This window comes from Hyperolius riggenbachi, chromosome 1, assembly GCF_040937935.1.
Source record: "Hyperolius riggenbachi isolate aHypRig1 chromosome 1, aHypRig1.pri, whole genome shotgun sequence".
Classification (NCBI taxonomy): Eukaryota; Metazoa; Chordata; class Amphibia; order Anura; family Hyperoliidae; genus Hyperolius; species Hyperolius riggenbachi.
The window spans coordinates 382,560,682-382,577,704 of record NC_090646.1 but is presented as its reverse complement, the minus strand read 5'-3'; the positions used below and the strand labels follow the sequence as shown (position 1 = coordinate 382,577,704).

At 43.1% G+C, this 17,023-nt stretch overlaps 1 protein-coding gene across 2 annotated transcripts in view; it reads right to left on the bottom strand.

Moving 5' to 3' along the window:
• CNTLN (centlein) overlaps positions 1–17,023 on the bottom strand; it is a 540,427-nt gene that overhangs the window by 306,776 nt on the left and 216,628 nt on the right. For both annotated transcript variants that reach the window (XR_011020538.1, XM_068234381.1), the window contains exon 13: positions 14,918–15,043. Coding sequence is in view for 1 of the 2 variants with exons in the window: in XM_068234381.1 (XP_068090482.1) it covers positions 14,918–15,043 (126 nt within the window). In the remaining variant the exon portion in view is untranslated. The remainder of the gene's footprint in view (positions 1–14,917; positions 15,044–17,023) is intronic.

Genomic DNA, 17,023 nt, shown 5'->3' with positions numbered 1-17,023 from the left:
TAAGTGAAACAGAACTTCTACACGGGGTGAAAGGTTGTTAGCTGAGATAACAGGTAAGGTTAAGGTACCTTTACCTTAAAATGTTTGGAGCCCCTCTATATCCCACATTGTGAGTAGATTAACTCTATCTCTAGTGGGCAACGTCTAGCACTATAGGATTCCAGAACTTGTGGTTGATTGAGAGAGAATGACCCTTTCAGTGAAAGAGGTCAAATCAGTAGGGAGCAGCTATAACCACTTCCCCTCTCTGTATAGATGGTGGTCTCCTATAGGCAAGATACAACGTGACCATTCGCAATAATCTAATACTTTAAACTCTATTCATGAGGATGCCTCCCCCTGGCTACTTAGCGATCACTAGGATTTCAGCTTTATTTTATGCATTCAAACTATCCTTACACAAGTGATGAGAGCAAGCTTAATAAAAGACGTGCAGTGGAAATTGGAATTCACTTTAAGCAGTGTGTGTGGTTTTTAAAGGATCTTCTGAGCACATGATACTAGACCTGGATATAGACTGCCACGTACAATTCATCTCCTCAAAACCTAAGTAAAAACTAAAAGATAACAGGGCTAGTGCTAACTTAGTGTTCAGTCTTATTAGCTAGCCTTGCTTTTTTTATGTACTGAAGGGTATTTGCAGCTTTCTCCTCTTTCAGGCACCTGCCTTTTATATGAGAGCTGGGACTGAAAGCTTTTATGTCTACAAGATACTGCCTACTAATGTGCATGGTGGGAAATGTATTCAATAAAGGCTGCAGGAAGGCTTACACAGTTTGTTTCTATATAGCTCTTCAACTCCAGTGATAGAGTGCCCAGTATGATGTAGGCTGTATTCTTAGCAGCTGTACCTTACTCTCTGCCATTCTCATTTGGGTTTGTGGCTATGTAGGAAGTGGTCACACCAACTGCCTGCTGGCTTGTCTATAAGACAGCCTCTTCTTCTCTATTGCAGAGGCTGTTGTGTAGCATGTAGTCAAAGTGAACCTCCGGACTAAAAATCTACTCAGCAGAACTGAAAAGGCTTGGTGTTTCTTTAACAGTTTCACAGTATCAGAACTTTGTTTTTCTTACCAAAGCATCATTTTTAGCTGCATTTTTAGCTAAGCTCCACCCATCAAAGAAAACTGCCCGGGCTTTTTTTTCCTGATGCTGTGCAAAGCATGATGGGATTTCCTATGTTGTTGTTCTTGTTGCCTAGCAACTGGGAGGGATGATCAGCACACAGGACAGTTGGAACTGTGTCTCCTGCTCCCTGTCACCTCCTTTTAACCAAAAAGATGGCTGCCCTCATGAAATAAAATATTGCCTTTTCTTTTAACTGGGCAAATTGCGCGGGGAAACTCTGCCATAGGGGATAATGGTGCCGCCGGCCGAATTGCTTGCCATAGTGATTTGGCCAACATGGCTGTTGCATGGCTTCCGCGATTCAGCTGTGCATTCACAGAGGAGGGAGTGCTGCCGCACGTCCTACAAATCCAGCTTTACTGAATTAGTCCATAACATCTTTTTTTATTGCACAAAATTTATAGAGGAAAGTGGTGCTGGTCATCCCCTTTGCTGTCCCACCCATTTTGTTTTGTACTTGTGCAGCTCTATCTGGTTCCTAGGTTACCATATAACGTCAGCTAATTTTGAGGAACAGGTGACTTTTATCCATATACAAAGTTACTTGCGTGCAATATGCTTTCACTGTTCTTCTTTCAGCTCTACTTATACTGTTTCTCTTTAAGAAGTTTGATTCCTCTTACCATGTTCTAGTTTCATAAGCTCAGTATTTCTGACGTATCTAAAATCTAAGATACCTGTAACTTTTTTATAAAGATCCAGGCAGAATCGTATCATTCTGTATAGCTCTTAAAAAGTAAACCTCATTTTTTAATAGAAAAAAAAAAAAGCTTTATTCAGATGCATACAAAGTTGAAAAAGCTTTTATTGTTGCATGTTCAGGCCTGAAGCAGCAACAGCACAACTGTAACAGCACAGTTCCTGTTGTGTGAGTTATGGTAGTTTACTGATTATTGAAAGTTATTACTACTACAAAGTTGCATTACTTTATAATCGATATAAACTTATTACTCATGGGGTTGGGGTTACTAAGGTGTTACTAGGCAGGAGGTACTTTACAAAGAGCGTGAAAAAGTACTGGATTGGAAAAAATAACACTGCTGTTTTACAGGCCCTTTTAAACATTCATTTCTGGCTGCAAACTGACATGTCAAGATGTTTGTATAGGGTGCCTGATGTGACATGATGAGATAAACATGTATATGTAAAATCTCAGTCCTACTTAGTAATAAAAGGAAAGCAAGATGAGTTTACCACAGGTGGTAAACTACCAATAGGTAAAAACATTTAAATAATAATTTATTAAACCCAGACAACTAATTTTGTGAGATATTCATGCTTTTCCTCAGGTCAGCTGATGCAGGAGTAGACGTCCACTTGAGTCAGACTCATCACTTCTAAACAGATTTTAGACATTTTATTATTCTTTGTGTGCCCCCATCCTTTCCCTTGCTTTACCTCCCTCTAAGGGGGGATGAAGATAGATTTTACTATCTTGACCAGCTGATGGAATATACCTTCGGAAGCCCTCTCGAGGGCTGCAGAAGTACTCCTGTCCCCGAGTACTTCTGAAGAAGAGCCTGAGGCGTATCTAGAGGGGTGCAGGTATGGCTTGTGCCATGGGCGCCACAGCACCATGGGCGTAATGTTTGCTCCTGTGCAGCATCACCATGCCTGCCTCCATGTCTCCCTTTCATTCAGACCTCAGATCAGACTAATGCAATTAACTGGGAAACATGGTACTTAACTTAGGTATATAGGGCACACTTGGCTTAGTGTTAGAAAAGAGGACAGAGAGTGAATAAGAAGAGCAATTTCCAAAAAAGTAAACTCCGCAATATCCCGATCCAAAAAAACACAGCCAATCATAACAAAATGAGAAAATATGCTGTTTTTAGGGGGAAGGGAGCTTTGACTGATCGAGGGGGGGCACAATTTCAGTGTTTGCCATAGGCACTATATTACCCAGATACGCCCCTGAGAAGAGCCGGTCCGGACTGCACAAGCATGAGCCTTCCAAGGACTTCTGAAAGCACATCATTTTAACAGGACAGTGAGGGAACAAGGACACGGAGAGAGGAGGAACGGGAAGGCTCTACGGGATCCAGAGCCATCCCTCTGCATAAACGACTATCAAACATTTTTTCAGTGTGGCTTCAAATTTGCTTTAAATGACAGTTTCTCTGCAGTCAGACTGTAACACCGATAACTAGTGTTGTAAAACACTACACTGCTGAGAAAAACATATCTGAGTGCAGGGAACATATAATGTTATGCAGCTCTCTATGGGAGAAGAAAAGGTAGATGTGAACATAGCACTATGTTACTAGCATAGCTCTCTATGGGAGAAGAAAAGGTAGATGTGAACATAGCACTATGGAATTACAGGAACTTCCTGTTTAGGAGAAAAATTCTAGATACATTGTTTCCCAACAGTTTATCATTGTGAGGTATGCGCAGTCACCCACCAATTCCTGTTCCCTTTGCTGCAGTTTACCATAAAGCCTCAGACCTCGAGGGAATCCTGAAGGCAGTCAGCACTGCAGGCAAAGTAACCTTTTGGTTTGGTTGGTGAGTCCACACACAGTCCAATTTCGATTGTATATACAATCGGTACGATCTGGGCTCTCCTATAGAGGCCAGGTTGCTGCCACCAATACGCAATAAAGCGTGCGAATGCGCTAAGTCTAACTCTAGCTAAATTCTGTAGGAAAAAGGGTTAATACACAACTTTTCTAGAGATAGAAAAATTAACAATATTAATATCAAAACTGCTATTGTAACGTCTCTACGGAGATATGAATCCGTTTACGGAGATTTTTTCAGAACAGCACTTAGACAAACGATTTTTAATCGTTTATTTAAAGAAATAATGCAGAACAAAAAAATATAGCAATAGAACAAATTTCTACAGAAATAATAAGGAATAAATGTAAAAATAGCTATTGATAATCTGAGCAATTTGTCAAGTTACCATGTCCTTTGCGATAATAAGTCCAACAGAAGATATGAAGTCCAATTCTGAAAAGTTCTGTAGAATGGATATAAGTCCTTTGATATAATGTAACGCAGGGTACTCGTAATGGCACACAAGGGTGCCCAGATCCATGCCAAGCACGGTTTCAACACGAATATCATCCAAGACCCCAACAACCCTCTCTTGAAATCCCACTCCCCAGTCGATTGCAACTCGGGCCTGGGCAACATGGGTGCAAGTACCTCCGACTCCTGTCAGGGTGAGGTACTTCCCTTGGAGGATATCCTCCTCCTTAACAAGGCTTGAGCGAACTAGGGTAACATCTGCTCCAGTATAACGGAATCCGACGATGGTCTGCCCGTTCACAACAACAGGCTGGTGATTGCTAGAACCCTGCTGCATTTGGGGACCACCGACGAGCAGCACATTGGATGGAGTTGCAGCGTTGCTGACCCTGGCTGGGCCAGATGGTGGTGTGGAGTTGCTAGCCCCCTGTAGGCTAGATGGCTGGGCCAGCTTCCTCGCGTAGCAGTTTTGCTTGGTGTGTCTGGGCCTGCGACACAGCTCACACCAGGCTTCCTTGACTCACGTTTTGCCTTCTCTCCAGTTCTGGGACATAGCTCTGTCCCGGTCAGGTACTGGGGATTTAAGGCCATCAGGTAGCAGGGATCTGCGAGTATCTGGTACCACCTGTCTGTGGTTATCCGGGACTGCAGGTTTGCAAAGATCTGGCATCCGGGTGGCAACAAACATGTCTGCCAGCTCAGCAGCTTCTTTGGCAGACAGAAGCTTCCGCTCCAGCACAAACTGCCTCACGTCTGCAGCACATATAGCGAGGAACTCATCATGGATCATCAGATCTGCCAGAGTATCAAAAGTCTTTTTGTTGAGTACTCGAGTCCATTGATGGAAGGTGGTGCCCAGGCGGCTAACCACATCTGTGTCTGCAGGTGCCTTCTGAAGGGTACGAAACTTTTTCCGGTAAACTTCAGGAGTTAACTGGAACTTAGAGATTATAGCTTCCTTGACAGCCTTATAATCGCCATCTTGATCTGTGGGCATCTCAGCATAGGCATCCAGTGCTTTACCAGTCAGCTGGGGTGTCAGATGGATGGCCCACTGTGCCTCTGGAATGCAAAACTGTCGGCACACTTTCTCAAACGACCACAGATAGAGATCAATGTCCACCGCCTTTTCCATGACAGGAAATTTTGCTTTGGGGGTCACAGGCACAGGTGTACCCCCTGCCAGAAGAGGGCTAGGTGAGGAAGGCTGGCTGGCCTGGTTAACCTTAGCTATTTCCAGTTCATGCTGGAGCCGTCTTCCCTTCCCTCTGGATTTCGAGTTGCAATCGCTGTTCATCAGACTGGCGTCGTCTCTCCTCGAGAAGGAACTGCAGGTATGCCTGGATGCCAGTGTCCCTCAGGTGCTGCAGCACCTGCTCTTCCACCTGATCAGCGACAGGGAAGGATGAGCCAGGGCTGTCGGCCCCTATGCGAGTGTCATCCACAGCATCTTTGGGTGCATCAAAGTCCCTGTGGGTACTTTCAGTCTCCTGAGCTGGGTCTGCAACATCAGCACTTTCAGGCTCGGGAGTATCGGGTCTCTCTGGACCGGATTGTGGCAAGGCATCCATCACCTGGCCATCGGCTTCCATGAGGATGGTCCTCAGTGTAGCTTGGGTTTTTCCCAAAATATCGATGCCCCGCACCTGACAATAGTTTTGTAGGTCGGGCAAGGACATGTTTTGGTTATTGACTTGCTCAGACATAGCCAAATAAAAACTGTAACAATCTGATTCAATGCTATATCAAACTGCACCGTCTATGTGCTCAGAGCTTCAGCTCTGTAGAAAAGTTACTTAAATAACAATGTTCTATCGTTCTGAAAATTATCTCCAAACAACTGCAAACACTATAACAGCAATTTGGGCTCCATCCCACCGCTGCCACCAATGTGACGTATGCGCAGTTGCCCACCAATTCCTGTTCCCTTTGCTGCAGATTACCATAAAGCCTCAGACCCTGAGGGAATCCTGAAGGCAGTCGGCACTGCAGGCAAAGTAACCTTTTGGATTGGTTGGCGAGTCCACACACAGTCCAATTTCAACTGTTTATACAATCAATACAATCTGGGCTTTCCTAGAGAGGCCAGGTCGCTGCCACCAATCTGCAATGAAGCGTGTGAATTCGCTAAGTCTAACTCTAGTTAAATCCTAAAAAGGTTAATACACAAACTTTCTAGAGATAGAAAAATTAACAATATTGATATCGAAACTGCTATAGTAACGCCTCTACGGAGATATGAATCCGTTTATGGAGATTTTTTTCAGAACAGCGCTTAGACGAACGATTTTTAATCGTTTATTTAAAGAAATAATGCAGAACAAAAAAATATAGCAATAGAACAAATTTCTACAGAAATAATAAGGAATAAATGTAAAAATAGCTATTGATAATCTGAGCAATTTGTCAAATTACCGTGTCCTTTGCGATAATAAGTCCAACAGAAGATATGAAGGCCAATTCTGAAAATTTCTGTAGAATGGATAGAAGTCCTTTGATAGAATGTAATGCCAATCCTTTTGATAGTAGATGGATGGCTGGACAAAAGACTCTCTCCTGTGTCCAGCAGTGTTTTAACTCTTCCTCTGCCAGAGCGTGTGGATGGTAACTAGAGATGTTCTCACACCCTTAGCAATCTGAAGTCCGGCCCCTATTGTCTGAGGGACCGAATTGGCATTTTCTCCAATTATGCCACAACTCAGCGGATCTCGGACAGGTCATATAAAAACCAGCATTTTATATTCTGTCATCATGCTCTGAACCAATCGATATCAAACTTGCTAGAGCTGACATCTTGTCTGCCGAGGGGTTTGATATCTCAGGTATAGAAGGTGCCAGATTAATGCTTTGTGGACCAGACACCTCCTGTTCAGGTTACAGCATATCTGATAATTTTGACATGTTTGGCATCTATGGAACATTGATTAATTTAGTAAAATTATGTAAATGACTTATTCTTTCATATCAAGGTGAATTAAAAGTCATTCTCTCCAACTAGTCTAAGTGCAGGAATGTGAATGGGTCCTAAAGAGTTTATGAGGGGGTCTGTTCTCCATGGATCTTCTTATCTTTAAAACTAGGATAGAGGAATTTCCTGGAGAATCTTTATCCCCCCCCCCCCCCCCCGATAGATAACCCTTTGCCTGTGTGGATGGTCTGGTTTTAGGGTAAATGGCTTCTCTCAGTAAGTACACACAAATATTAACATCCCCCCAGTGCAGGGGTTGTGAGATAGAAGAACACTCATTTTCTAAAAGCAGGCTAAGGAATTTAAAGGGGTGCTCCAGATCATATTTTGGGTGCATATAACATGCGCTTGGCGCAATGGCGTTTGCAAAATCGTGACAATCATCACTCCTGGGTTGCATTAATAACATTACCTTTTTTTTTTTTTAATCGAAGATGGATTTTCATTTATACTGTGATAAGTATAGCATTTTCATATTGTGGAATATAAGCCACTCTACTTAGTTCTCGGTCTTTTTGAATTTTGTTTTTCATTCTTACAATGTAGCTTATTAAGTGACCTTTACTTCCATTATACTATTTTATGTATACCTCCATCTTACTTGTCAGTTATGTACTTTTTTTGTTTGTTTTGTTCAGAGAGACTCCTATTTAATCAAGGCATTATTTAATAGTTTGCTTTATAAAGTAAAGTGTTAATGAAAATGATTCAGTTACCTTTTTCATGTTTATCTCCCAGCATGCATCTTGATAAGCAATATCTTGTAAGCATAAACACTTGATCAGGAGCCCAGCCCAAGGTTTATACCTTACTTTTTTATCCTCAAAAACAGAAAATAATAAAACTGAGTTTCTACTTTTGTTGTCTGATACTGATATATGAAGAATACTAACTGGAGGTCTCCTTTAGGTAATGGAAATAAAGAGTTGTAATATGTCCTATTACCAATGAAAAATTATATCATGTCTTATGACTCGATTTGAGATTGCATTTTGAATAGAAAATAAATCTGGAATAGGGCAACTTCATACAATTCTCTTACAGTAAAAGAGTACTATGAAATAAATCACTGGACAAACACGTACTCCTACATTTATTTTAAAAGGAACATTTTCTTTTCTTTGCCTGATTTGAGACTGCCCCATGCATTAAAGAGTGTTTTCAGGGTCACCCATTTGCATTTGACATCTTTTCAGTGACACAGCTGCTGCATTTACATTGACAGAACCCTCGGCAATGCTAGCCTAAAGAACAGGTTTATGATGACATTAATATTTAATTGTGGCTGTCCCTCTAAGTTAGAAAAGCTAGTTACCTTGCTACCTGACAAAAATGTAAAAAGAAAAATCTAACTTCAGTTATAAAATTTGTTTCTTAATTGAACCTTGACATTGCTGTTTGAGCAGGGAATAACACAGTGTGTTTCTTTGCCTAGTACTGAAATACTGAATAAAGATTTGGTAAGATTAAAAAAAAAATGTTCCCGTATATCGCTGTCGTTGGCTGGTAAAGGACCTTCGCAGTCAAGAGGCAAATAGTAGTTCTGTCCACAGGCGCTCATTACTGGCACTTATTCTGCACAACACATGTCTTCCCTACACTTGTCCATCTGGGACTTATCCTGTTAGTCGAATCCTATCAATGAAACTTGACTGTTTTCCTGGTAGAAGAAGTTGCCTGGAAGGTATCTCTTATTATATTAAGGGTATGCCTTGTACAATATTTTGAGGATCCTGCCAGACAAACCGACTGCTTCTAGACACATTTATGTAGTAACCTCTACTGATTCCAAAAGTACTATTTTCTTCTCTCAAAATTGTATTGAGTTTTAACATGTGCTGGAGTGCACACTAAATCACAATTCTTCTAAGTGCGTGTGCGTGCGTGTTTGTGTGTATAGTGGTTTGCAAAAATATTCGGCAGTTGCTTTACTACTTAGTAGAAAAAGGACAGAAAGTTTAGTGTTTCTATTTGACCCTTCTGCAACTCCCTGGGTCTTGTAAACACATTAGAAAACCCTAAAAGTAATTAAAAGCAAACAGTTGGTTTCTGCACAACTAGGGGAGATATACAGTGGTTTGCAAAAGTATTCGGCCCCCTTGAAGTTTTCCACATTTTGTCATATTACTGCCACAAACATGAATCAATTTTATTGGAATTCCACGTGAAAGACCAATACAAAGTGGTGTACACGTGAGAAGTGGAACAAAAATCATACATAATTCCAAACATTAAAAAAAAAAAAAAGTGCAAAGTGGGGTGTGCGTAATTATTCAGCCCCCTGAGTCAATACTTATGCTCTGTGTGTATTCAACTCCACAAGTGGGGCTTGCACTCTTTTGCAGGTAGGCACTAGTCTGTTTTTAAGTAGCGCTGCTCATTTCCTTGCTATGTACTAATTTAATTCGTTTTTGGTCAGCTGCTCCCACTTAACCTCCCTGGCGTTCTATTAAGATCGCCAGGGCGGCTGCGGGAGGGTTTTTTTTAAATAAAAAAAAACTATTTCATGCAGCCAACTGAAAGTTGGCTGCATGAAAGCCCACTAGAGGGCGCTCCTGAAGCGTAATTCCGATCGTCTCCGGCGATCAGAATTAACAAGGAAGGCTGCAATGAGCAGCCTTCCTTGTTTTGCTTGCCTCGTCGCCATGGCGACGAGCGGAGTGACGTCATGGACGTCAGCCGACGTCCTGACGTCAGCCGCCTCCGATCCAGCCCTTAGCGCTGGCCGGAACTGATTGGTCCGGCTGCGCAGGGCTCGGGCGGCTGGGGGGACCCTCTTTCGCCGCTGCTCGTGGCGGATCGCCGCAGAGCGGTGGCGATCAGGTAGCACGCGGGTGGCAAAGTGCCGTCTGCGTGTGCTGCTTTTTATTTGATAAAAATCGGCCCAGCAGGGCCTGAGCGGCACCCTCCGGCGGTAATGGACGAGCTGAGCTTGTCCATATCGCTCAGGAGGTTAACAGCCATGCTTTTGGTGTATATGCAGAGCTTCTGTTTGGGTTCAAGGTGCGTTTGTAGTTCCTGGGGGGGCTCAGCGCATCTCTGATTGGAGGCCATTCAGAGGCGGCCTGGTGTTGCGCTGATCCACCTTTTGCGCAATTTTCGATTTTTCAATTTTACTTGGTAGCGCACCCAGGCTATGCATATACATAGGTTAGGATTTAGTTAGTGTTAGACCCCTCCCATGGAGGATTGACTTCTTCGCAGTGGGAGGGACGAGTACTTAATGGGTTGCATGCAAGCTGTTACAGGAAACCAACATCCTCCAGTGGTAGACAGGTCATGTGTATGCTCGGTGTGTATTCGACCCCACAAGTGGGGCTTGCACTCTTTTGCAGATAGGCACTAGTCTGTTTTTAAGTAACGCTGCTCATTTCCTTGCTATGTACTAATATTTTTTGAATTGGTGTAAAATGTAATCTTTTAATTGTACGGTGTGTGAAATCTACAATTCTTCACCACTGCTCTATTACCGACACAGATTTCTTTTTACCAAAGTTTTATTTCTGATGATATATTTGTAATAACATTCTACACAGGATCAACAGTTTATTTTTATTTTTTTACTACTATAAATTGTTTGGACACAGACAGAGGAACTAAGCATTCTAGACTCATTACTATAAAACTAAGAGGATAAATATGGGCTAGTCAAAGTCTCAGTGCAATAATGTAAATATTGATAAAAGTATTAAAGAGAAAACATTAGGAAGGTGGTTAACCGACACCTGTAGGGAAAAATGGTTTCCTGTTTACATTTCTTAAACCAAGAAGATCTCTCACTTTTCCAGGCTGTGCTTAATACACTCCTATTTATAGGAGATCAAAGCCCAAACAGCGTGTTTTCTCAAATATGAATTTTCTACACCAACTTTTCCTCTGACTGCAACTAAGATATCTGTGTGATGGGGATAAGAGCTAAGCCCAGAGGACAGGCGTAGTGCAGCAAGAAAGAAAGCAAACTCCCTTGTGCTTTTTTGCAGGTCACTACCAAGGACCATGTTAGCAGATCCACACCAGACCCTTAACAGGCAGCTCTACTGGTAGCAGTAATTAGCTTGGACAGATCTGGCTCGGGGAGTAGCAGCGAGGCAACATCATAATGAGCTCAGCTGGGATTAGCAGGACAGGGCAGGGAACCAAGAAAGCTGAGGCATTCTGCATTGCGTATATATCAGGGAGATCAAACGAGTATGGCTGCCTAGGTTATCCCCTTACCACCTCGTTCCAGAAATGAAGCAAGGCAGTGTATAAAATACAGGCTAATGAAGAGCGACATCTCCAGCAGATGAGAACCACATTAATTAACACAATCCCTAAATTTTGTGGTATTATATTGGCTACTAACTTGCTGTACATGTCACAGAAAGGAAAGAAATGAGGACTTAAAGAAAACCTAAACTTTAATAAAATGAGTACAGTTGTCAAATCCTTAATAGTGATTTTCAGAGGATTGTGGAATTTCAATTAAGGCATAGCTAAGTCTAATAGGCTGTACTCTTACCATAACTATATGGCTTGAAGCAGCAAGCACCTGTATTTTAAGGCAATGCTTTTATCACTTGAACCTGCTTACACAGCACAGTTAAATAAAACTGTTCTCCAGAAAAAAAAAAAGACCTTTACTACCCCTTAGATTATCAGCTATGTGGCAGGGCCCTCCTCCCCATGTGCTCTTCTCTGCTATATTTATCCCTACATTGTTAAATCACTACTTTGTGTACCACTGTTGAATGCTATAATATCCCTGTGTCACATTATTTAATGTAAAGTCTCCCCTATCTGTGTAATATGTTAGCGCTTTATAAAGTGGCGTGGGGAGGAAGTGAATTGAGTGTGGGGAGGAGGGAAGGGTTAAGTGAGTGTGGGCAGGAGGCAAAAGTAAAGTGAGTGTGGGGAAGAGAGAAGGGTGAGATGAGTGTGGGGAGGAGGGAAGGCAGGGGTCGAGTAGGGCGTGAACGTGGGTGGACGACGTCCACCTGCTTTTTTCAGAGGGTGGACGCCGTCCATCCTGGCATGTGTGGAGGGGAGCAGCGCAGAGGAAGGGGAGTTAGTGGGCACAGCGTGGGGAAGGGGGGGGCGTCTACCCCCCCCCTTCCCTCACCTTGGGGCTCCCCATCCCTCGCTCTCCCCTCCAGAACTAAAATTTGCAGCGGCTGGCAGCGGGCGGGACTTACCTCTTCCTCGATCCAAGCGCCAGGTAAGTTATGCGTTCCGCTGCTCTGGTCTAGACTGGACCAGACCAGACTAGCGGCAGTGGAGTGCTTCCTCTCGCGCAGCAACGAGGAAGAGGTAAGTCCCGCCCGCTGCCAGCCGCCCACACATTTTGGTTCTGGAGGGGAGAGTGAGGAAGGGGAGCCCCAGGTGAGGGAAGTGGGGGTGGCGTCCCCTTTATCCCACGCTGTGCCCAAAGCTCCCCTTTACTGCACTGCTCCCCTCCTGCTGGGGAGACACCTGGCTACCTATTCTGGGGACATATACCTGACTACAAATACTGGGGACATATACCTCTGGTTACATATACTGGGGACATATACCCCTGGCTACATATACTGGGGACATATACCTCTGGCTACATATACTGGGGACTACTATACCCCTGACTACATATATTGGGCACCGATACCTCTGGCTACATATACTGGGGACTACTATAGTCATGGCTACCTATATTCGGGACACATATAGACCTATCTACCTATGATGGGGGTACCTATTTTGGGGGAAGTGCTCTCAGGTTATCTGCATTTTTGTGGAACCGCTGTTAACAGACTAAGTGTATTTGGGAGACAGCTGCCAGATTAAGTGTATGTAAGGGGAACGGCTGCTGCCAGATTACATGTATTTTGGGTGTTACGTGTATTTTGGGTGATCCGCTGCCAGGTTTCGCGTACTTTGGGGAACTGCTTCCAGATTATGTGTATGTTGGGGGAACTGCTGCTGCCACACTGTCTATTTTGGGGGAACCACTGCCATATTATCTGCATTTTGGAGGAACTACTACCAGATTACGTGTCTTTTTGGTGAAATGCTGTCAGATCTATTTTTGGGGGATACACTACGGCAGAGCTCAAACTTCCCCGGCAGACCTTTTACATCACTGCTAAAGTCATGTATATTTGGTCCCACCCATGATCACACCCACATTATGCTTGACCACGCTCATATTTGGTGCCCTATGCGTAGCGCGGCGCAGGGATCTTTAGGGCGAGTCCGCTCACCTCTTTTCCCAGGACTAGACCCCTGAGGGAAGGGTAAAGTGAATGTGGGGAGGAGAGAAGAGTGAGGTGAGTGTGGGGTAGAGGGAAGGGTAAAGGGGCTGTGGGGAGGAGAGAAGGATGGAGGTGACAGGGCCAGTAGGTAGGGAAGCCTAGGAAGTAATCACCACCTGTCACACCAAAACGTACCTTTTGCTGGTGGGTTATGCAGCAGACACATCTTTTCCAAAGTGATGAGCATGGTGGTTGGATAGGGCTGGTGCTGCCAGGACTTTATATAATGACACTGCCCCGCCCCCCCCCCCCCCCCCTCCCCAGTCACTTTAACACACCCGCACGTTCCTTGGAAAAACTGCCTGATATTGAAGTGGTTCATGAGTCAAAAAAGGTTGGGGACCGCTGCTTTAAAGCATACTTGTATCAAAACTGTGCGTCTGATTCACATACTAGACAAGAAAAAAAAGAATGAGAATGAAGAACTTTACAGGCTGATAAAAACCTACCTCTCGCCTAACTCACACAGCTGAAATACATACAAGAACAGTCACTCTCTGACCATTGCTACACCAAATTGTGTGTGTTTTCACTTTTCTTTAGGGTTGGTTCACACTAGGTTAAAAAACGTATCCGTAGCTCCGCTTTTTGACCCGTATCAAAACAAGAGCCACAGACAACCAATGTTTCAAATAGTGGCCGTCTTCACACACTGATCCGTTTTGAAAAACTGAACGGAGAGTCCGGATTTGCAGGTTTTTCACGGACCCCGGCTGCACGGAGGGCTAGTGAAAGGCTACACAGAAAACTTTTGCACACAAAACAGCAGTAAAAAAAAGGATTGCCTACTGCCTGCTCCTCTCCTTAACATCATCACTTATCCAATAGAAACACACATGAAGAAAGGACATACGTTTAAACACACTGGAAACATATGCTACAAAAGGACAACATTTTGAAAAACTGATCCGTTTGAAACGGGATCCGATCTGCAACTGGACAAGTGTAGACTGAGACTTATTGTTGCTACACATACAAGCTGCAGCTATCTCAAACCCAGGCTGCTGATTAAATAAGGGATCGTGAAAATTCCCAATACTAAAAAGATCTCAAGCAAGCAAAGAAGGCAGGAAAGCTGGCACTGCTGTAAGTGTTCAATTTATTGTAGCAAAGATAAAGTGCAAACGTGCAACAACTTGCAAAAAATTATGGCATGAGGAAGCACATACCCTGGTGAGAAGAGGCGCGGATGGCGGTGGGTGCTGGGCACAGGATGCCTGACAGCCGTTTCGCGCTAAACAGCGCTTCTACGGAGGCTCCTCCTGTGCAAACCGCTTGTTTCCGTAGCTGATGTATGCATGCTATATCGCTGTAGTGCCAACCACTTGCCTCTCTTTGAATTTACTAAAAAGATCTCTCAGCCTGTAATGATGCCCCAATGTTCCAAATATGTTAGAGCAGCAAAACTACATGCAAGGTAGTTTGACTATATTTTGGTCACCAGCACACCATACTTTTTCCCAAGTACTTGTGTATATGTCTTTATACTAGGAACATGAAATTCACATTTAGCTTTTTTCTTATGGATACATGAATGCGCTTATGTTCAGCTTAAAACAGAATCACCTACTTCTCCACTGATAGCTTTTTGTTTTCCCTCTTAAAGTAGGCAAGTTCATTCCACACTGCATCTGAGTCTTCATGTCTAAGCTGGGCAGGGTCTGCACGAACAGGCTTCTTTTTATGCACCTTCTCCCTGGTGGGATTAAGACATTGTGAAAAATCTGAACATGCTTTCCAAAGCATTGTGTAATAAATATCTATTAGGACAGTGCAATCACTGGTGTGATCATTCTGATCAAGGATGAGTGTAGAAAGAGATTAAATACAAAATTAAATCCCCTTTTGAAAACTGTAATAAACTCCCATTGTCCAGAATAAATACATTCTTGGAAGCCCAAACATGTTCAATAAAAATGACCAATGACAAGATGTTCCATGTTTTTTTAATGGTCTTCCATAGTTTGCAACCACTTTTTCAAAACATTCACATTCATGTACTCCTGCCATTCCAGCGACAATGCAGTGCGTTCTGCTGTCACTCTGAATTTCATTGGCTCCTGACCCTGTGACCCAATCACAGTTATCACAGACCTGCTTCCTTTAGAAAAAAAAAGTATTTGTTCCTTAAGGGGCCAGAGACGGCAAATACTAAAGTGGTTAAGTAAAATTCACAGTGCATCATTTCAGGACAACCGGAAGAGCAAAGTAAAGGATTCCTTTTTGCTGCTGTGGGCCAAGCATCACTGCTCCTGCAAACCTCATATTTTATTGAGTCTAAGTGTCTACTATAAAACCAGCAGCTCAAGATGTACTCCTGGAACCCAGTGGCGAAAAAGGAAGGATTTATATGTCTTTGCCCACTGTCCTGAAATGATGCAATGCAATGCAAGACTTCTGACCAAAAGGGTTCACAATTTTATAGCTCCTTTACAAGAACATATGCCTGTATGAAGCAGCACATGGCATATTAGAGCAAGCTCCCTGGAATACAGCTACATACCCCTCTAAACACCCAAATTCATGTCACATGACAATCTTAATAGCCAATCGGAACATGGCCAGCACTTTAAAATAAACATGAGATGAAAGGGTGCAAAAGTTTTATACATACCTGGGGCTTCCTTCAGCTCCTTCCACGTAGATCGCTCCCTCACCGCCATCCTCCACCTCCTGGATGCTCTGGTAAATGTCCCATTAGCTTCGTAAGTTGGGGCATACTACGCTTGCACAGCCCGGCCTTGACTGACCGAAGATAAGAGGGCATCTACCAGAGAATCCAGGAGGTGGAAGAGGACAGTGGGAGATGTTATCTGCGTGGAGGGGGCTGGAGGAAGCCCCAGGTGTGTATAAAGCTTTTACACCCTTTCATCTCAGGTACACTTTAAACTCAAACAGACCTGATGGGGAGCATGAATTGTGAAAACAAACTAAGAAAGCAGCCAATAACTTTAAAGAGGCCTCTGGCCATTAATAAATCAATAATTAGTTAGGGATAACAATGTAAGCTTTGCAATAGTCCTTATGGCTAAACAGATTAAAATGATTTGTAAAAACATAGCTATATATTCCTTAAAAAACTTAACATGTGTACTCTCCACCAATGTCATGGATGGAAAAGTATTTGCAGCAATGCTTCCCGCTAAGTAAAAAGTTATACATATCTAGTTTTTCACAAAAAAATACACAATCTCCACCATAATTAAAAGCAGACCTGATGGAAAATGATCAATAAAAAATGTATTCACCTGTTAGTAGGATGCCCTTCTACCTAAGTGTACTCCCAAGTGAAAAAATGTGGGACTTCTAGCTTACATGAAGTCAGATTCTAGAATAGGATGATGACATCTAATGGCATACATTCAAAATAGTAACAATCTAATATCTCCAGAATTCGTTCATTCCTTACACAAGAGGCTGCTAAAATGCTTGTACATGCTGTAATCATTTCCAGTCTTGATTACTGTAACACCTTACTCTGTGGCATACCTACAAATAATTGCCATCTCTCCAGTCCCTACTAAACTCTGCTGCTCGTCTCATCCATCTCTACTCCTGCTCCTCTGATGCCGTCCCTGTTTGCTAATCCCTCCATTGGCCCTCATTCAAAGCTCTACATAGGCTATCCCTTCCATACATTTCCTTATTAATCTCCAGATATCATAACTCCCTGCAG